The 22,548-nt window shown below is 39.4% G+C and overlaps 1 protein-coding gene across 1 annotated transcript in view; it reads right to left on the bottom strand.

Annotated features, from left to right (window-relative positions):
- The window catches only part of TEAD4 (TEA domain transcription factor 4), a 49,312-nt gene that overhangs the window by 9,486 nt on the left and 17,278 nt on the right, over positions 1-22,548 (bottom strand). The window contains exons 2-8 of the mRNA XM_042866844.1: positions 17,237-17,301; positions 16,321-16,383; positions 12,344-12,478; positions 11,537-11,580; positions 9,502-9,557; positions 8,601-8,731; positions 7,208-7,381 (exon numbers count right to left, since the gene is read on the bottom strand). Of these exons, the coding sequence (XP_042722778.1) occupies positions 7,208-7,381; positions 8,601-8,731; positions 9,502-9,557; positions 11,537-11,580; positions 12,344-12,478; positions 16,321-16,383; positions 17,237-17,301 (668 nt within the window). The remainder of the gene's footprint in view (positions 1-7,207; positions 7,382-8,600; positions 8,732-9,501; positions 9,558-11,536; positions 11,581-12,343; positions 12,479-16,320; positions 16,384-17,236; positions 17,302-22,548) is intronic.

The raw sequence follows: 22,548 nt of genomic DNA, 5'->3' as shown, positions 1-22,548 counted from the left end.
GGTTGTCAAAGTTCTTAGCAGCTCTGCTGTAGACAGCTCTGAGAAGGCGGGAGTTTATCACTCAATACCTGCAACCCCAAGAAAAAAATGCTTACAAAAAACTTGGCATTGTGCAGTGTCCTAACCAAACTAAGTTTTCTTTCTGATCTTCAGTGGGAGTGAGTTTCACAACTGACTGCTGAGAAAAGCCTCATTCCTGCTAGGATGCAGCTGCAAATCAAAATTTCTCTGTAACTCTTCACAGAGAGAAATGTGACCCTTGAGGCACAGTCTTCAGCTTATCTGAGGCATTGAAAAACAATGACTAGGCAAGAGTCCAAACTACAGTAACGCTGTGAGAAACTATAGCTTTGCACATATGTCCCCTGTGGTCAGTGGAAAAGCTGAACAAATCTTTAAGAATGGTTCAAAACTGGTGGCACTACCTCTAAGAAAGCACAAGATGGAGTTTGTAACCTAGAAGGTGATAGAAGGCCTCACCAACAGTAAGAATAAATGCAACTTCGCTACTTCCAAGGACTGTGTCATTTAGATACTCAGTATCAATTGCCTCAGCAATTCGGTCTGCTTTCTGCAGCCAGCAATGTCTTTACTGTTGAACGTTCTGGGGAATTACTTTGTGCCATTGACATAGAAATCCCTTACATACGCTATTGCTAGGTAAGAGGTTGAGATGTTGACTACAGGTGAAATTAATGGGCTGTCAGGATTGAAGGCATAGGGTAGACAAGAGAGGATGACAAAGAGAATTTGCTGCTACCAGGATGAAGAGGCGGACAAGACATTTTATAAACAGTTAGTTGAAGTCTCAAGGTCTCTCCCCCTTGTTCTTGTGGGGGACTTCAGCCCAGACATCTGCTGGATTTGTAATACTGCAGATAGGGAACAGTCCCGGAGGCTCCTAGATTGCGTGGGAGATAATTTCCTGATGTATCTGGTGAAGAAGCCAACAAGAGAAAGCAAAATCCATGATCTGCTGTTTGTTAACACAGAAGATCTTGTGGGAGATGTTAAGGTTCGAGGCCGCCTGGGGTGTAGTGATCACGAGATGCCAGATTTCTTGGTCCTTGTTGAACCATGGAAGGGAGTCAGCAGAACTGCCAACTTGGACTTCTGGAGGGCAGACTTTAACATCTCTAAGACCATGGTTAAGAGGGCCCCTTGGGAGGTAGCTTTGTAAGGTGTGGGAGCCCAGGAAGGCTGGGAATACTTTAAGGAAGTAACTTTGATGGTGCAGTAGCTGACCATCCCCAAGTCATGGAAGACAAGCTGATGGGCGAGGAGGCCAGGCTGGCTGAACAGAGACCTTTATCTGGAACTCAAGAGCAAAAGGAAAGTTATGGTCTCTGGAAGAGTGGACAAGCTACTTATGATGATTACAAGTACATAGTAAAGCTGTGCAGGGACAAAATTAGAAATGCCAAAGCCCAGCTAGAACTGAACCTGGCCGCTAAGGTAAAGGACAACAATAAATATTTCTATAAATGCACCAACAGCAAAAGGAGGGCTAGGGAGAATCTCTATCCCCTGTTGGACGCCAAGGGCAACATGGTGACCAAGAATCAGGATAAGGCTGAGGTACTAGATGCCTTCTTTACCTCAGTCTTCAATAGTAAGATTTGTTACTTTCTGGCAACACAGCCCCTTGTGCTGGTAGATAGGGATGGCAAACATAATAGGCCCTGCATAATCCATGATGAGATGGTTTGGACCTGCTCCGAAAGCTGGATGCTCACAAGTCCATGGGGCCAGATGGACTGCACCCTAGAGCACTGAGGGAGCTGGCGGATGTGGTTGCCAAGCCACTCTCTATTATTCTTCAGCAGTCCTGGCTAACCAGAAATATCCCGGTGGACTGGAGACTGGCAAATGTGACATCCATCTTCAGAAAGTGTGGAAAGATGATCCTGGTAGCTACAGAGCTATCAGTCTCACCTCAGTGCTGCGGAAGGTCATAGAATGGATAAACTGGTGAGCCATCATGGACCAAAGCCAAAGGCCAACCAGGGGATCAAACCCAGTCAGCATGGGTTTACAAAAAATAGAGCCTGTTTGACAAACCTGATTTCATTCTATGACAAGGTGACCTGCTTAGTGGATGAAGATAAGGCTGTTGATGTGGTCTACCTGGACTCCAGTAAGGCCTTTGACACTGTCTCTCACAACACTCTCGCAAAGAAACTGGCTGCCCACAGTTTGGATGGGCATGCACTCCACTGGGTAAAACGCTGGCTGGATGGCAGCGCCCAAAGAGTTGAGGCCAATGGAGTTAAATCCACTTGGCAGCTGGTCACAAGTGCTGTACCCTAGTGCTCAGTACTGGGGCTGCTTCTATCTAACATCTTTATTAATGACTTTGATGAGGGGATTGAGTGTATGCTCAGTAAGCTTGCAGATGACACCAAGCCGGGAGGGAGATCTGGATAGACTGGATCAATGAGCCAAGGCCAACTGCATGAGTTTCAATAGGGCCAAGTATCAAGTCCTGCATTTTGGGCAAAACAACCCCAGGCAACCCTACAGGCTTGGGAAGGAGTGGCTGGAAAACTGCCTGACAGAAAGGGACCTTGGTGTACTGATGGACAGACAGCTGAATATGAGCCAGCAGTGTGCCCAGGTGTCCAAGAAGGCCAGTAGCATCCTGACTTGTATCAAGGAATGGAGTGGTGAGCAGGACTAGGGAAGTAATCCTGCCCCTGTACTCAACACTGGTGAGGCCTCATCTCTAGTACTGTGTTCAGTTTTGGGCACCTCAGTACAGAAAGGACTTGGAGGTGCCCAAGCAATTCCAAAGAAGGGCAAGAAGGCTTGTGAAGGGCTTGGAGAATATGCCCTACGAGAAGCAACAGAAGGAACTGGAGCTGTTTAGTCTGGGGAACCAGAGGCTAAGGGGAGACAGTACTGCTCTCTTCCAATATCTGACATGTGCTTACAGTGAGAGTGGGGTTGGTTTCTTCTCACAGGTGACAGGACGAGGGGAAATGGCCTCAAGCTGCACCAGGGTAAGTTGAGGTTGGATATTAGGAAACACTTCTTTACAGAAAGAGCTCTTATGCACTAGAATAAGTTCCCCAGGAAGGCTTTAGAATCACTCTCCCTGAATGTGTTTAAAAACCGTTTGGATGTGGTGCTCAGGGCCATAATTCAGTGGAGGGTTGTTAGAATTAGGGTAGTTTGATTAGGTTGTGGTTAGACTCATTGACCTTAAAGGTCTTTTCCAAACTGACCAGTTCTATGATTCTATGACCTGACTGGATTTACTTGGAATGAGAGAGAAAACATGTGCAGGACATCTCTCCCACCTACACCTCCAGCCCTTTCTACAACAGTATAATTTATTTAATAGAAAGAATCCACTCATTAATTTAACATATTCACCATGCCTATTACTGATGAGAAACTATGACATATATTCGTCACTGGCAGAAAAGTTGTCTAGGCTCTTCCACTGATAACACTCATCTGCAGATATTTGCTTTAGTAAAGTACATTCAGTCTTGAACAGTCTTGTCTTAATTTTCCCTGTATCTTCTAGCCAGAGTTTCACAACTTCTGAAAGCTCTACAGTGCAAGTACACCATTCTAGTAACATGCAAAGCCCTGAAAGCTGCTCTTCCTTAAACTATTAATAACGATGCATTTAGGAGGAGTTCATGGAGAGAAAAAAAGTAACAGGTGGCAAAGATAATATTACACTGGAAAAGAGCAGAGCAGCCACAGCCCATGTGTTGGAAGGTTAATGTCTCATATTCATTGTCATGTGCTAGAACGTACTTGGAACATGAAGAAATGTCATGGAGATGTCATACACAACTTGCCAATCCAAGTCCAAGAGTTAGTTCATTTTATCAGGCTCCCAAAGCCAAAAATCAAGGCAGAATTACAAACACTATTTATGTTTCAAATTAGTCAACTTTTAGCTGTTAGCTGTTGTATAAGTAATTTACTGCACCGCTGAATAAATGCACTCTTTCTCAGCCACACTATCTTCTATGTAATGTTAAAAAAAAAAAGAAAAAACAACAACAACAAACATCTGGTGTTTGGAGTTGAACTTCCAAAGCACAATAGATTATCTGGAATATTCACTGCTTAGTACAGTACTAGCAGTTTCCAAACTCAGGTTCTTCAAGCCTAAAACTATATAAATATAAAAACAACTTATTCAATGTCTTTAAGCTTTTTTTTTTTTTTTAACGTCTTTGCCACATGCAAACACCAGTTCAAAACCTCTGAAAAATTATATATTCGTGTCTCAAAGAAACCTTCAAGCATTTACCTACCCACACAAGAAGATTATCAGCAGTTTGCTTTTGAATAATGGTTTCACCTTAAACAACGCTACAAATTCAATAGTATAGAAATTATTTTATCCAACAGTGTACTTGGTACAGTTGCACTTGGACAGTGTACTTGGTACAGTTGTCCAGAGGGATCAAGTAATAAAATAGTAAAACAACCTAGGCATATATAGAGATGTAAAAATACAGGGAGATACAATAATTTCAGCTGAAATTCAGTTTTCTTCTGAAAAACTTTTTAAAACAACATTACTTGATCTGGTTATGAAGTGTTTATTTTGGCCTGGGATGGATTGTCACAACTCTTACCCAGAATCTGTAGAGTATTTGGTCAAGTCTACTTAAGTCTGGTTTTGGAAATACCAATATAATGTATTGTAGAATTTCCAGATTTTGCTGCTTTATGTTATCTGGTCTCTCCTGTTGAGTGGAGTTTGACTACGCAGATCTATTGCATCAAATTCAGGATTTCTAAGACAAATGTAGCATGTTGAATTACAGGCATGGCTCACAAACTTATATATAAGACTGCACTACCACAACATTTGAAGCATGTTGAATTATAAATCTTCCAAAAAAAAAAAAAAGTGCTGGAGTTCTCCTGAAAAAATGGAAATTGCCACAGATTTTCAGAAGTAAACTGTATTTATTTATTTAAACTAGATCTGTTATGCTGACCTGACCTGGAGATCCTAGCTGAAATCTTACAAAAGGAATAATGTAGAGTACACCTATGTGTACTTCGTACGCAATATGAATCATATTAGTGCTTCAACTTTCTCCTCCGGAACACCACAGCAGAAGTCATGCTTTCAACTCCTACTGCCTACACTGAGAAATACATAAAAGACTGAATGATTTATTTCATACAACTCTTAGTGGCTTCCACTCAATCAGTGACTTCACCTGTCAACTTATCTCACTTGTAATAAACAGTTGTCAATATTTCCATCAACAAAACTGGATGTAAACTCCAAGCAGGAATTCAACAATTAAAGAGCATCCAAAAAAGAAAGAAAAAAGGGAAAGTCAGAATATTAAATCATGCCCCAGAACATCATTTTCTGAAGTGAACCCCAAGGCATCGTGCATAGTATCACTGGCTCTGGAGTAAAGATCTTTCAAGTCCTGTGGCACATCTTATGAAAATCAAATTTCAGTGAGTTGACACTCTTTGAAAACCAGATAACTTATGTGGGCCTAGTGACAGCAACCTCAGTGACATTCCACCATGTAAATCTTCACAAGCCTAACTTAGGTTGGTATGACATGGTACATAGGCCACATTTACCTTTCTCTTATGATACAGACAAAGTCCCCAAAGACAAACCCACAAGCACAAAAACAGCATGCTGTCAGTTTAGATAAATAAAATCACAGTTGCACTAAACCACAAATTCACTATTATTTTTCTTCCCTTGAGGAACTCAAAGTGTTATAATCTTCCTGGTTAACACCTCCCTCTTAAACTTCCTGGTTTTGTTCCTGAAACTTCTAAAGCTCTTCAGTGTGATTCCACAAAGGAGACAGTATACTTCACCTTGGCCTGAACATTTGTTTAGGACCTCTATAGAACAAAGCAACTGTGTGTTGCAAATCCTACTTTTCCAAGGACTTTTTCTCAAAAGCCACCCCCTTTCTTTTTTCCCGTTCTTTTGTCAAATCAGACTTCAGTTTCCTTTCTCAAACAGTTCTTAGAGCAATTACTACACAAAGTAGTTTGTCAAAGGAGACCGCTCCCAGCAAGGTGCTGGTCTCTCTAATATCTTCCATTAATGCGCAATCAGGGCTGGTATTTCAATTTTTGTTTCAATTTTCTCAAGCAGGTTTAGTAGTACTCGGACAGAGACTAATTCTTTTAGGGATCAAGTTTAGTAGTACACAATATGGGGGTAATAAAATTATGTCTGCAAGAACTGCTGATAACTAATGCTCTAAGCATCAGACATTGAAGAGAAGACTTCTAGCCAGCATTCTCCAACTCAGTTCTGGAAAGGTTAGGCTTCAGACAGCTGGGAAGCCACAATTCAAGGCACATAAATTAATTCTTCTTCCTTCTGAAGACACTAGTTGAGAGTATTTCTAATGTCAGTTTGCACAGAGTACAAGATATGGAAACTCATTTTTCATCATCTCACTCCTGACCTGAGGTTGAAGTGTAAGCGGTAACTCAAGGTGAAAATCTCCAAATGCCATTACACATGCCTTCAGCCATCTATCTTGCATCTGCATCGAGCTCTTATTATTTTTAACCATGTAATACATTGTTGTATGCTGAAGTAGAACGGCACAGTTTTTGCAAATTTAAGTTAATTCATGAAAATCCTATCCAGGCCAAATTAAGAAAGTTTTTGCCGAACTGATTTCTGCCAACATATCAGAAGTAAATTCAGTAAAATATCAGCAACATAATACAATTTCATAGTATATCTCTTATCTTTTGTCTATCACTGTACCTGCAGTCAATGCATATCTGTTCATCAATGGCACTCACTTAGCACAAAATGCAGCTAGTGAGATAAAGACAGAAAAACGTTGCCTTCGCCTTCGACTGAGAATTACTCAGCACTGAACACAAGTGCACAAAGACGAGTTTTCTGTGAATTCTTCTTATGTGTATAAATAAATAATTCAAAGTGTACCAGTCACCATTACCAAACACACTCCCCAGACCTAGTCAAAAAGAACTGTACAGATGACACCATGAAAAATATGTCTTACTCCAGGGTAGAATTAGGACCTTGTACAATTAGGGAAAGAACCCAGAGAGAGCTGTGACTATCTTCTGCTCAGTGAGAATTTTTTTGAGAGGTCTTCTAGCCGTCATCTAACAGACAATGAGGCCACAGCTATTAAAGTAAGAACTTCATAGCAAATGGATACCTCACAAAGAGTTCTTCCCTTACCCAGAATTTGACAAGGAAGAAGGCATTTGCTGGGCCCCTTTCAAACAGCTCCTTCAAGCCTCCTTTTTTCTCAGGGAACTTGTCATAGATCTGTCGGATATCCACTGCCTCAAGGTAGGGATCACTGTAGCTGGGATTTGACTGCCCGATGTGCACAAACAGGTGTTTGTTATACTGCAAGAACATGAAAAACAAGGGATTAGGGAATTTTTCAGTATATTCTGAACGTACAACTTTTCATAAGAGAAAAGCTGATGTTTTAGCAAACTGGGTGAGTCCACCCTATCAAAGAAATCCAAAAAGCACATAAGACCACTTCAAAAGATCTTCAAGCCCAGAAAGCATGCACCTCTTTTACCAGTTGATGCAGAAAGCATTAACAGTGCACGGAGGGCTGGGTTCTGAAGATGGTATGAATGATTACATGGAAAGGTCTGTACCCCCACTCTACACATCACTGTGACAGTAGGTGCTCTGTCACCTTAACTCAGAAGGAAGCAGCCAAAAAAGCCTGACTACAGGAATTTTCTTAGAATTTGATAGCACTTTCTAATTTAGTAGAAATATTAGCTGAAAGATCTCTGCTAACATGAGCTCGTGCTGCTATTAATTTCTTAAGAATACATCCAGCTTCTTGTTTCTTCTGAAGTAATTCTATATTTTTCCCCCTAAATTCACTTCTAAATCATTGCCTTGTATAGCTGCTGCTAAACAATCTGGAATTACCTGAAATGCAGAATGTTACCTGCCACAAGTCACTCAGCCAATAAACATCAAAGCTCCTTATCCTGAGAAGAGCTGCCTGAATTACCACAGCAAGGTGCCAGCCAAATGCAACTGTCTTTTTTGCACTGCAGTTTTCCTGTCTTAGAGAAAGGAAGTATAACTGGCTCATCACCAGTGTATTTCTCAAGATGCAGTATCACAAGGCTTTGGTGAGACAGGCAAGTCTTATTACTCCTATTTCATATATGCTCCACAGAAACACACAGATGCAAATTTGTCCCAGTTGACCCCAAATTTAAGTTCTCAGCACACAAGAGAGATTATGCGGGTCCACATGATCTAACCATCACTTGGTTCTGGATCTGTCCTCCTAGGCTGAACAGGATAGCTAGAATAGCCCTATAGAGGCTGTACTACTGTCTTATGACCCTGGAAAGGGAGGCCAGAAGGACATGGCACATAACTGGCTATACTGCTGTAAGCAATTCTGTCCTTTAAGAAAAGGATCTGTTTTAACTGGGTTCTTTGTTTCCCAAAGGTGGCTTCCTATTCTCAGTAGAGAAAAGAAGCAAATATTTTCATACACATATAGCACACATTCACAATGAGTAGGAGCTACCTGAATACCAAAGATATACGAGGAGTGGAAGTCAAAAATGTATCTTACCGTGTCTTGATCTTGCTGCTGTTCCAAGAATGCAGAGAACTCTAACATCCAAAGTTTGGAGCTAGCAACTCTTCGTCCTTGCCAAGCTAGTGCTGATGATGAAGGTGGGAGGCCAGTGGGAGAGTCAAACCCTAATCATACAAGATTTATATACCAAAATTTAGAAACAGGTAAGTTGTAATAGCTCTTCAATAAAGATCCTGTTGTCAAATCTGACTTATAACATTTTCTTCCAACTTCGCTCATCATGCAAAATACCATTCATATGTTTCGCACTCCACCTGTGCTGTAATTGGCTTCTCAGTCACATTCTGCTAAGCCAGCAATTGTCGGAGTTGTACCAGCTGATGTAGAAGATAATCTACCTAGTTTTGACTTCACAGAAAACATGTGACTTTAGGAAAACCTGGATATGCCCTAAATGAGCAGTGAAATAAGCTGGCTTAGTATCAGAGAATGAAGTATCACCATCAGCACGATTAATTAATTTCTCAAAGTGGTGAAACTGAGAAGAAAATACATTTATTATTCCACTTAACAAGGAATTGGAAAGGCAATTGTTATGATGGAATACAATGTTCTAATGCAGGTGGAAGAACAGCAGACAAATATAAACTTGTTTTCATTCTGAATCAGGAGGAAAAGAAACCCCAAAACAAACAACAAAAATCAGGACTAAACGTTGCATTTAAAAAAAAAAAAAAAACTGTTTGAGCACTTGATATAAGGATGTAAACTAAAAATAATTATTAAAAATAAGGAGAAACTATATGAAATTAATTTTGTATCCACTGAAATGTTTCGGTAGGCAAAAATCCTTTTAAAAGTAACTTATTTTTTTAATGAGTGTTACCTATTTTTGAAGCTAACACATAATTTGAAAGAAGTAACTATTTCTTACCTGGTAATGGCAGCGAAGGCTGTAGAACATAGGGTTGTTGAGAAAAGGGTTTCACACTATAGAGTATGCAAAGATAGTTGACAGAGAGAAGGAGGAAAGAGGAGAAGGAAAATACATTTGATCAACAGTTTGTACAGATTAGGTGACTTAAACACTTTTCATTTCTCCCAGAACAGTTTCCAGTATTTTATGAACCACTTTTCCCCACAAGACAGCTTATTAGTTTCTGTTTCCTGACCTGCCTTACGAACATCAGCAATAGAACAAGAAGAGAGCAAGAACACATAGCTGGAGTGAAAAGCATAATCCTTCCAGCCACTTGTCATTAAGTTGTCTTAAATTTCCTCACAGAACATATCCTGCTAGGTTATGTGATAAAAAGTTTGTCTCCACGCACTTGAGATAGCACGGTGGAACAAGAGAAGGCAGAGCGATCTGAATAATATTCTGACATAGCTACATCCAGGGCCATTACCAGAGAATCGTCAGCCAAACTCTTGTCTCTGCACTGCAAAGGTGGAACCCCAATAATAGAGTCATAGAAATAAAATCCCTAATTTTATCAATCCGTGCTGTCAGGGAGTCACCATCCTCATTGGCTAGGTAGGAATCCAACTCAACAAGTCAGTTGGGGTTTACAAATCAACTACCTTACAAACTGAAGGGACTAATGTCTAGATAGTATGGGACACACTGAGATAAAATGAAAGAGCATTTGGGAATTGCAAAAGATTTATTTTGGAGACATTCAGGGCAAGTACAGGAATAAAAGATACATGTTGCATATTAAAAGATTACTACATTTGTCTGGACATGTCCTGCACATTACCATTACAGTCTGTACTGTCTTCACATTAAATTCTATTTCTAATTAATTTCCTGGATAAGGGTCTCTCTGTATTCTGCAGTGCCTGTGGAAGTCTAAGTGCCATTCATAGGACCAACTTATGGGTTACAGGGGCCATGCTTCTGTAGCATCAGAAACTATAGCAATTAAGAGTGCGCTCACTACTGAGTATCAAGCTAGACTAGCCAGCAAATAGATGACTTTGGAGCCAACTGTATGTCTTCAGGGGCAAAGAGGAGGCTTGAAACTTCAGGAGGCTAATTTGAGTTTGACAAAGAGGTCAAGACCATCTGACATAGAGACTGTGAAATCTGAAGGGTGACTGAAAGCCAGGTTTGTATGTGTTTATCTCTGCAGGAGGCAAACTGGGGAAGGGTGAAGAGCCAGGACCATCTACTGGGTGGACTATATATCTTAGTTATATATCTCAGTTAGATATTCCCTGTGTTCACATGCATGTGCATTTATCTGTGCATGAGTGAGGGATCTATGCCAGCAAATAGAGTGGAACTGCAGCCTCTAGTGTTCAGATGCTGATATGCCAGCAAAGGGGGAGATAATGGATCTAGGATAGCTACTGGACAGAGTGCACAAACCCAGGTAATGGATGGATACACAATGCATTTATATCCTCTTAACACACCTTCACCAACATCATCCAGAGAGGGATACAGAATGAGGCTGTTGGTGCTGTTTGTATTTATGAGTGCTAAGTTTGCATTTTTTGTGGGGGCCATTGTATATCTGCATGTATGTATTTATCTGTTTGTATCTGTTTCCACCAGGAACACATGCTCAACCTCACTTGCCCACTGGGAATACATGCACAGCCTCCTGTGCTGGTTGAAATTGGGAACATGAAGATGCAGCTGCCTTGTCTAAGGCTGCTAGATTCAGCAACTCATTAAAATAACCCACACTAGGCTGAGTTGTGGGGCATGTTAAAGGGATACAATCCATACTAAAGATACCATATGAAGACATGGGATTTTATTTGTTTAAGAATGTCTTGTGACTCTAAGTTTATCTTCAGCCTTAGAAGAATGTCAGGCCTTAGGTCTCAGATCCACAGTCAGAGAATCTGTCTAAGAACAAGGATTACATTCACATTTCAAAAATCTTGAAATAGCTAATGTCATTCCTCAAGGAACATGTAGGAAGCACCTGTTCAGACAAAGGAATACTCACTCTTGCAAAGATCCAGCTTGGCTTGGCAAAGCTCCTTGCCAAAACTGCAAGAGAACAACACACAGGCAAAGGTGATTACTCTTAATATTGAGAAAAAAAGCCAGACTTGCCCCTGTCTGAAAAAAGAAACTGCAAGCTCAGACTTAAAGATATGATTTAGCTGCAGCTCCTCTTTCTGCTTTCCTGATTTAATCCTTGGAGGGTATTTTCCACACAGTAATAGTAGTAAAAGCAAATGACCAAATAGTATTTTTAAATGTAAAAATCGCATGTATGCATTCTTGCACCTCTGTCTCCAAAGCTTAAAAAAAATGCTCCCCCTCTTCAATGGGCCACTTTTTTCCAGAACTCCACAGAAGTATTTTGGAAGAAATCAATGCTGAGAAAATCTCGCTAAGCTCAACATGAAGGACAGGGAATGGTGACAGGCTATATGTGCTAAAAGTTTTGTGTAAGAGCCATCAATTTGTGATCTAAGCACACAGGATGAGCATGGGGATTATGAGTTTGACAAAGGGTCAGGATGGTCCAAACTGCTTCTTGGACTGAAAAAAGGACACAGACACCTTAAAATATTTCAGGCAGCTGAAAATCCAAAGGATATGATTGTTCTCTCACTTGTGTCATTTTTAGAAAAGCATATAATGAAACTCCACTGTTTTATATCAATGTGAGCAAAGAATCAGACACAGTGTTGAAGACATATTAAACATTTGCTATACAAAGAAAACACCTTTTGGCAGCTCTTAACACTCTTCCAAAGATTCAAGTGTCATCAGCCCAATTCTAACACATGGGTTCACTCACCCCTGAAATAGCAGGATAGGCTGGTCGTGGGAGACCTGGCAAGGCCGTTTTACTATGGAAGGGAGTTGCAGAGATAATCTGGGCAGATGACATTGTAGCCATACTCTGCATGGCTTTATCTTTAGCTGTCTGATCCTATGGGTAAGAGTAGAAAGAGAAAAGACAGAACAATTATAATAATAAATATGTTGCCTGATCTAGTGGTTTCTCACCAACTCCTTCATAGGGAACAAGCATCTGAAAACCTGAGCAGCAGACTCACCAATTAATATTTTAAGAATTCTTCAAAGTTTAGGACTTTGAACCATTACTATACCTTCAGATGAGGCTAATCTTACTTCCTGAAATGCTGGGATCATTGGTTTAGAGACTGCTAAGTGTTTCTCCTTTCTGTCTGAAGGTTCTTAAACTCCACAGCTAAAATGTTTTCCCATGGAAATTAGGACTCTACTTCACTCCTGTGTTTTAATTACTGGTAAAGATAGTTAATGGAAAGACCCTTGATTCTCAATAAAATTCTAAAAAGCTCATTGTCAACACAAACAGCTAATCACCATCGTAAAAAGACTATCTCAGATCAGGAATGTTATTCTCAGGTAGAATTGATCATCCCTAGCAACGATGATTCTTGGGGAAACAAGAAATCCTATGGCAAGAACATATGCAAGAACATTGTTTCGTATTTTAGCAAGACTGTGAGTTGCAGCAAAGAAGAGAGCTAATGTATGTTAAAAAAAAAAAAAAAAGAGCATTCTTTGTTTCTTCTGCAAAGAAGTCAAAGAAATAAATGGACACCGTAAGTACTTCCACATACTCTTCCTTATGTACTACAGTCCCATACAAGTAATCTCTATCCTTTAGACACTGTTTTTATCTGTGACATGGTAATTATAATGGCAATGTCAGAGGTGAGTTCATGGCTTGGAGAAGCTGCTGAAAGAAGTTCTCGTTCTCTTCAGGAATTCTCAAAGACACAAGCTCATTTATTTTAATAACTGCATTAAGTTCTCGCTCTTGGGTCTCCACTCTCTCTACCCCCTCCCCTAAGGTTTTCTGAAGGTCAAATCACAGGGATATTGATGGATATAATACAAAAACATTTTGAGGTAGCAAAACAAAAGCTCAAGAATAACAACTTTAAAATGAAATTACACATAGGAATGAGCATAACTTAGGTATTTCTTTTTTTTGTTTTGTTTTTTTTTACAGTACCTGTGACTTCTGTACCATTCAAGTGCATGGAAGAGAAGCATTTTAATAACTGACAATTTCTAAGTTTCTCTAAAGCTAAGAGAATTTTTTTCAGACTACAGTATAAATGATACTCCAGAGATTACCTGCAACATTTTAAGGCTACATTTAGCTCTCCTTACCTTTTCATTGGAAAAGTCATTTGTCTACCTGTGTTTTTGGGGGAAGGAGAACTGAAATTACTTGCAGATTTTTTAAAGAAAATTTAATTATAATAAGGCAATTAAGAGGGGAAAATTTTTTATCTATCAAAGTCTTGTTTCATTTTTCTGCTTTGTTTAAATGCCAGACAGAATGTTGGAAAACAGCATGGTTTTGCTAGAGACATCTCTATTCTTTTCCAACTAACAGTTCTGCATTCATTTGTATCTGTATTTCCAGTACAAAAGGAGAAATTTTTTTTTTAACCAAACACTTGCAGTTTGTCTTTTGTTTTATTCCTCTCAAAATGTATTGGAATAAATAATAATAAAAGCACCAATTTCTCTCTTCTTCTTTAGTATAGTATCTATTAGCCATCCAGGACATAGAAAACTAACTGGCATCTGAGAACAGTTTTCTTTGATCTTCTACCCTACTTCCCCACATCTATCTACAATAGATACAGTGCACATTCAAAGAAGAGACCTCAATTTGTGTGGGAGAAATTATTATTAGACTAATTGCTTTGAAAAATCAGTATGTAGCTGCACAGATCTCTAGTATGTAAATATAAAAAAGTATACTCAGAATGAGAAATGAATAGTGATGGAAGAACACTCAGCTATCAGCCAAAAATGGAAGAAGGGTAGTAGCTTTTGTGATTCCCTTTCCTTGTTTTACAAAAATGACTAGGGAAAGTAGTAAATGAGTTGAAGTAGTGCTACGGACTTGCCTCTGCAGGCCAAAAGAAACACGCTGGTACTGGTGAACAGTTCACTGCATGCAGCTAGGAGAGCTCTCAGCATGACTAGAGGTAGTGTAAAAGGAGAATAAGCAATGGCTCCATGCTGCTCCCTGAGACACCTTCATTCCCTGAGAACAAAGACTGCCAGCTCTTAAATGCTAAGTGCAAACAGGCTCATCTGACTGCTTTTCAATCATACAAAATCCCAGAGCTGTGACATACAAACAGTGGAATCAAGGTTATAGATACGATCAGCAGTAAATCTTTTAACAAACTGGGCTGTTGTTTCCTGCTCACTTTAACTTGCCTCTCTACTTAACAGTACCACAGACTTAAAACTTAGGCAGTGCTACCTAGAAGCACAGAATTAATTGTAATTTGTGGCTCCCTCTCTTCACCAGAACCTGGAAACACAATAGGCAAATTATAGACACAACAGTGGTTTATAAAGTGGACCTGAAACTGGTGGTGGAAGGAGGGTAGTGCTCATTTATGACAGTTAGAAGTAATCACTGCTCATGCCAGAGATGCATACACTCCAGCACTAAGTGCCAGTGTCACTCACAGACAGTCTACACCTTGTGTAGCCCAGCAAAAAGCTGTCCAGACAGTGCAGAGGAATCACATACTAACAACTGTTTACTTGATAGTCATGACTATAAGGAATGTTATTCTCTGGTAGAATTGATCATCCCAGTCTCATGACTGGACTGAGATATCAACAACCTCATTGTCACCTGAAGTATGGAAAATCAGGGAAGCAAGTGTGCTTCTCTTCAGATCACTTACTGCCACATCAAATCAGGAAGGCCAGCATGAATCTTCCTTCCTTGGCTGTCTCAATGATTTATAACAAGGACTATAGAAAGGAAAACACAGATTTTACTTACGCAGATAGACAGAAGACAGCCATTTTCCTTCTATTAAGAAGGAAGATAAGCCCAGGACTCTTCAAATCAGGTCTGAATTAATCACAGCACAAAAATCTGTTCAGCTGGTACCACTTTACTTGAGAAGATGACAGGTGGCTTTGCAATTTCCTTCCAGTAGTTATACTAACTCAGATTCTTTCTCAGGCACAACTACTAGTAGAACTAGCACACCAGTACCTGTAAAGTTACCCTTGCCAAGGCACAGAAAACACTGGGAATGATTACAGGTCAACATTTGTAAGCATAAGCTCCACCTTCTCAGTTGAAGAAATGTTTCAAAGTCCAAGAGATGCTCAAACCTGGTAGACAGCAGTATAAAGTGGAGGTAGAAATCTGACACATTAAAACAAAACTTATTATTTCTTTATTCCTTAAATAGAATTGCCTTAGACATCACAGAGCTCCAACAATACAAATGTTTGGACAACACTTCCTAGGAAGTAGCTTTACCTTCCTGATCTTGCACAGTTCAGTGGTGTACAATCAATGAATATACAGGTGTTATAATTATGAAATATACAGGAGAGTTTGGCTAGGCAGGTTACTACACCAAAAAGAATAGATAGAAGACTTACCCTTGTCCTGAACTCTCTGGAAAACTCCAAAGGAGGGATCTCTAGAAAGAGAACCTTCCCTTTGGGTAGTCAGCTCTTAAATGGAGTCTTAATGGTGGAGCCAAGCTCCACCCCTTCTGGCAGCACAGGTGAATTGCCTTCACCTGTGCTCCTCTGGCTGACTCATTGCTTGCCTCAGGTGATCAATCAGAGGTTCAGGCCATGACTCAGCAGCTCCCATACAAGTGGCTAATCTCACCCTTTTTTTTTTTTTTTTCAGCTCTTCTAAGATAGAGAGGATGAAAGAAAGAAGACTCAAGGAATGCATGATATGATAAAGGATACCCATTGTACCTTGAGCTTGGCTTGAATCTCTCTGGCTTTCCGCCTTGCCAGGACCTGGATGTGACTAGATACCTGCATTGAAAGACAAAATTAATCTTCAATCCTGACAAGTATTTGGTAGCTGTTTGCAGAAGTAAAGTTTACTTTAGACACCTTGTGCAATAGGGAGTTATTTAGGTTGATGGATGGAGAGGAGTTGTGGCAGTAATGAGATGCTTTTCTAAAAGTAACTGTGATTAAGTGAAGTGAAGGATCAACAGAGACAGGCCAATGAATGCCTTTTACCATTCAAATGGCTTTATAAAGCCAGAGATCTTCTATGAAACTGAAGAACACATCTATGAACCTGAGGACTGAGAGTTTTTTACCTCTTTCCATCTTGGCATACCCTTGGGAAAATGTTATATGACCTTGGCCACTATATATTGATTCTTAGAACTTCAGAATCTGAGCTGAAATACATCATAGAAAAAATTAGGTTGGAAGGAATCCAGTCCTTTCAGTCCTCTACCCTAGGTACGTCCAGGTTTGTGAGGACTTTGGCCAGAATAGGCTGTACTGTCATTCCCAAATCACAGAAACGTATTTTTCATCCCATCTGCCATGTTTTCAAAATCACCAGACCGTCTGTATGTCTGGTCTGAACAAAACCCTGCTGTTTATGTTAGCTAAGATGTTCATTAGTAAACAAAACAAATAAAAGCCCACACTGTTTAACAGCAGAAAAATTGTGTCATTAGGTGGATGAGAAGCACTGTAGTCAAAAAATTCTTCTGACTTCCTACAATTCTTATTAAACTGTAGCCTCTTCCTAGGAAAGCTAGAAACGAATAGCAAGTGAGTAGCAAAGAATTTCTCTTATGTCCTCACAGCATGTGTAGTGGTCCTAAGCACCTAAAGTTTAAATGGAATACTTTACACTTACCTGTTTCCTTGTGCGTGTTTTCCCTGTTCTCAGCTTAATATAACGGGCAATCAGTTCATTTCGGCCTGTAATATGGAAAGAACGCAAATACAAATTTAGAGATTTTTTAAAAAAACAGTTATATCTATAAAGATTGGCAGTGTGGTAATTTTAGAAATGTACTGATTAATTCACATGGTAAAGGTCTGAGTTTTAGGGGCTGAACTTTGGGTCACCTTGTATCTATTTAAAATTTTCAATAAGAAAGTAGAATCAAATGTTTAGCTTAATACTCCTACTACCACAGCATGTAGAAGCTGTAGACATGGATCCAAATCACCATTAGGAACAGAAAAGTAAAAAGAAAGCCACTCACCTTCAATCATTCAGAAAGCCAAGAAGGAATAACCACGAAACAACAGGCCAGTCAGCCACACATCAACACCTGGACATCAACACCCATTTCCAGATACACAAAGGACAAGAATGAGGTTGAAAGTAGTTCACATGGATTTACAAATGGGAAATCATTGTAATCCAACCTGATAGCTTCTACAACAAGATCACCAGCTTTATGGATGTTTGGAGAGCCGTAGAGATTGTGTACTTTACTTTAGTAAGGCATTTGACCCTATCTTCCATAATATCTTTATTGACAAGCTGAGGAAGCATGGGTAAGTTGGGTAAGTAGGTAAGAAGGTGAACTGGAAACTGTCATTGAATAGAAATGCCTGACTGGGGAGAAAGAAGAAAAGGGACACACTCCCCTTTCAATACTGCCCAGTAACAGGACAAGACAATGAGCACGAAATGAAGCACATGAAATTCTCTCTGAACATAAAAAAAAAACACCTTGCTTTAGGGTGAGAGTAATTGGTAACACCAAAGCAGATTACCCAGAGAGACTGTGTAGTCTCCATCCTTGAAGATACTCAAAACCCAACTGGACACTGTCCTGAGAAATTTGCTGTAATAGAGGAAGAATCTCTCAAGAGATATCTTCTAATTTAAATGTTTCTGTCATTCTGTGATTCAAAGTACAAGATAACAAACAAAAATGGAATTTAGCAGTGTGAAATGATACAGTGAATTAAAACACTTTCAGATACTGGGTGACATTCAAAAAAAAAAAAAAAAAAAAAAAAAAAAAGAGGAAAAGAAAGGTTTTTTTGAAAGATTGTGGGAAGATAGAGCACTGCCTGGAAGAAATGAAAAAATCCATGTCTGAATACAGACCAAGTAGTCACTGCAGGCTGAAGATAGTTAGAAGATTTTACATCTCAATTTTAAGAGATGACACAGGGAGACTAGGCCTTTCAGAGCCAAGAGAACAAGTAGCTTTATTTTCAGTGTGGGAGAATGAGAGGGCAGTGCAGGGAGGCAAAGAAAAGGCAGTCAGTGACAAATGAGGGAAATGGTATTAACAGCAACAAGAAAGAAAAGTGTAATGAAACGAAGTTTTGCAGTAACTTCAAATTGCTTGGAATGAGGGCAAGAAAATGCAGAAGACTGAGATCCAGGATTTAAAAATCTGGAAGAGATGCAGAGAAGGCTGAGCTTCTGACAACTTCAGAAGTAAAAAGGTGTACAAAGATTAATCCACAGAACTGGGAGTGGCCATCTAGATAAGAGGCAGACTGTGCAGATTCCATGTATCAAATCTGATCAGATAACCAGATTTGCTTGTGTTCTTTGAAGCAAGAGTGTGATCGAGGAATAAAGAGCAGAAAGAAAAACAGTAGTTATATATCTGAACCGTAGGTTTGTTCAAGGCAGGAAACATGGCAGAAAGAGCAGGCTCTGCAAAGTGATACATCTCTGGTGGCCACACTAGTGATACAGTACCTCAGTTAAAATTGGAAGTGGGATCTACAAGGCTGTAAGACATCCTATATGGCTACAACTGTTTGAGGAATGGAGCAGGGATAAAATGGGAAGCAAACAATCGCTTGTGTGAAGTTTATCGATAACTGTTAAAAAACATTTCATTGCTATGAGAACATGTATGTTAGGACATCACAGACATCAAAAAGGCAAGCAGTGAAAAAAGATGTAATTTTTATTGAGTTTATTATTCCATACACACACACAAAAAGTTTTTATTATAAAACTTTGTTAATTCAACACTGCAAAAAATGAATGTAAGGAAGAATTCTATGCTAGAAATTTACCATTGAATCTTTAAGGCAAGGGCTGGCTGAGTTACTAATACAATCTGTTTCAGAAAGAGAATAATGTAAATATCCTTGACTACAGTTAGACCACTTTGTGAAACACAACCAAAGCACAGGAAGGGACAGAAAAGCATTTTACATTTACAGATCTTAATCCATGGATGTCCAACCTTTTGGCTTGCATGGGCTGCACTGAATGAATAGGAAACATCTCGGGCTGCTCTGAAAATAATGTCTCCTATTTATTTTCATGGAAACTACAAGATACAAGGAGCACATTAACTCTCTTTGATAAATTTTCTACGGAATATTATTTCACATTTTCATCACTATTTGCTATGCATTTTCATCAGTGATATACAAGAACTTCACTTGTCAAAACCTGCACCAGCAGAGGTGATCAACTGTCACTGTCATCACTGCTGAACGTACCACCTGCTGCATCACTGTGTTCACATTCACTGGTCTCTATCAACAGTGAGCAAGCATCCACAAATGTCAGTGGGTGCCATTTTTCTTGCATGAAAGAACTCAATGACACATCTTTATGTTAGACATAATTTTGTCAGACTGCTGCTCTGCTGCTATCTGACACACAGCACCAAAATGTAACAGAATATTCTTGGGAAAGCCATATCACTGACATCCGCCCTGGACATCATGGGCCAACATAATAAAATAGGAGGCATTAGTTTCTGAACAGCCCTTGTAAAATATAATATATAGTTATAGTATATAAGTAACAAAATTTATTTTAAAATTTTAATTATTCTTTATTTTTCTCTTTTTTAATATTTTATTAAAACATTAAAAAAGAGAAAGCAACAAAAACAGAAAACCAGTGGGATATTTGACCTTATTTTTGTGAAGGAAATTCTTTGATGCTTGGTTCAACTGAAGTGGTTGCAATTCACAGTGAGTTCTCAAGGTGTTCATCAGAGATTTTTTATGGAATTTGACTTTCTGTACTTCATCCTTGACAATAATTTTTCACAAATGTGTGTGTGTACTGCCAAAAAGCGATAATGTGAATAAGGTATGATTGTGAAGTGAGGGATATTTCCGTCTGATAGGAGAGGTCTTAGAAAAGTCTGGTAAAGAGACATGATTGGATTTTCTAGTTGAATGTATGATTGCAACTCTATATGCTCCATTTGAAGATCTGCAGCTGATGTATTTATGTCAACTGAAAATGGAGTTGTAAATATAAATCTATGATTTTTTTCAGTGATCTTGCAACGTATTCTAAAATTTCCTTATCAAAAAAAAAAAAAGAAAGGCTGCAGATTTTTCACTGTTCATGGGACAGTGTTCAGCCACTGTATCAAAATGCATAAAATTGTTTGCCATATCGTAAGTCAGCACTGCTTGGTTAATGCTGAGTGATGGCAGCATGCCTAGTGCTGGGCCAGGACACTTGGCGGAGCAGAGCTGCCTTCATGATGGCATGGAGGTGGGGCAGCTATTGGAATGGGATGGGCAGGGCTGTAGCTTGGACATGCCTGTTTTTGTCTTTTCATAATGGTATTATTTCAGAAGAACTCCTTATTCTGTGTAGGGAAGGATCAGGTGTGTATCTGAGACAAAAAAGCAGTCCCAGCTCCTCTACGCACAAACTAGGAAGTATTTTTGTGCTGGATGTACAATGACTAACATGTAATCACTGACATTTTTAGTTCCCAGCTTCAGCAAAGCATGGTGACTCACCTAAGACTTTAACAGGAGCAGATGCTGTTGTTGCTACATGCCTTCTGACTGTTTTCCCAACTAATGCAAACATTTTTACAAAGCTCATACCGAACACTAGTGACACAAACTTTCTCTAGTGCAAAGAAGATTATTTAATTAGCATTTGATATGAATCCACCATGCAAAGTAAGAAACAACAGAAGTGATGAGAAAAGGCACTTATTCCACAGACGTTGGCTTACCCAGAATTTCAGGACAATTTGATACACTTCAGATGTGGAAAATGGGTGGAAAACAGGTTTTGAACATCTTGTATTATCCCCAAAGAAACAAGGAGGGAAATGTATACTTATCAAACGGACCCTTTGTGGGGCAATGGGAAATGAATGAATGGAAGAGATAAGAATAACTAGCATTGAAAGGAGTGGATGTGAAAAATTTTAGGCAGACAAATTTTAAAGGATACAAATTGGGCTATAAAACAATGTGAGCATATAGAAAAGCTCCAGGCACTGGCTAAAGTCACCCTTGCACAATTAAATTTTAATGGATTCTTAACTCAGTATAATAAATATTATGGACTAGGATTAGGATTGTTGTGATTTCACGGAAGTCAAGAAATTTATAGACCGAGCAGTCTGACAGCTCACTACTGTTCTTCAGTAGTAAATAGCTGCAAGGCAGTCTGTGCAAGAGGATGACATGAACAGCCCATTGTGCACTGTTAATTCTAGCCATTTCCAAAATGGATGAAATGTATCGCATGCCAAAACTTCAGTCAGAGGGGCTTATGCCACTTTTGTTCAAATTTTTCAGAAAGGACAATAGCCACTAGAGGCAGGAGATGTATGAAGAGATATACAAAAATAAAAACAAACAGGAGAGGTGAGGATGTACGAAAGGAAACATGCAAGATGTACGAAAATGCACATCTGGAGAAGAGGAAGAAGAAGGAGATGTGGAAGTGCACATTGCTGGGGATGTGGCTGGCTAAATATGTCCCATGGCAGAGAGAGTACAGTTTGAGGCAACTGTAGTCCATGGAGGATCTAAATCAGAGCAGGGACAACTCTGACATTACTACAGCCCATGAAGAACCCATGTAGGAGCACTGGAAGAAAAAAATGTGCCATCTTTCACCTCAATAAAGGAACTAGAAGGGAACTAGAGAATAAAACTAGGGAAGCTGAGACTAGGAAGTGGAGAGAAAAGGCAATAAATTTAGGTTGAGTCTGGAGAAGTGAGAATTGTTTTCCCAGGTACGTGTTTAACTGTTTGTCTTTGACAACATTAGCAAAAATTGCAGAGCTGTACAAATTACACATATTAGAAACTGAAATTCTTTAGGGAGAGCATTTATACATGGATTTAGAATTCCAGATTTAGAATTCACTTCCTACTTGCCACCTTTCAAATAAACATACAGACTTTCTCTTCCAGAATAGCATCCCCTCAGAGCCAGGAAAAAAC

Source organism: Lagopus leucura, unplaced genomic scaffold, assembly GCF_019238085.1.
Source record: "Lagopus leucura isolate 7727_CA_CO unplaced genomic scaffold, USGS_WTPT01 Super-Scaffold_100001, whole genome shotgun sequence".
NCBI lineage: Eukaryota > Metazoa > Chordata > Aves > Galliformes > Phasianidae > Lagopus > Lagopus leucura.
Note: the sequence above shows the minus strand (reverse complement) of the source record. Positions and strands in the feature narration are given on the sequence as shown.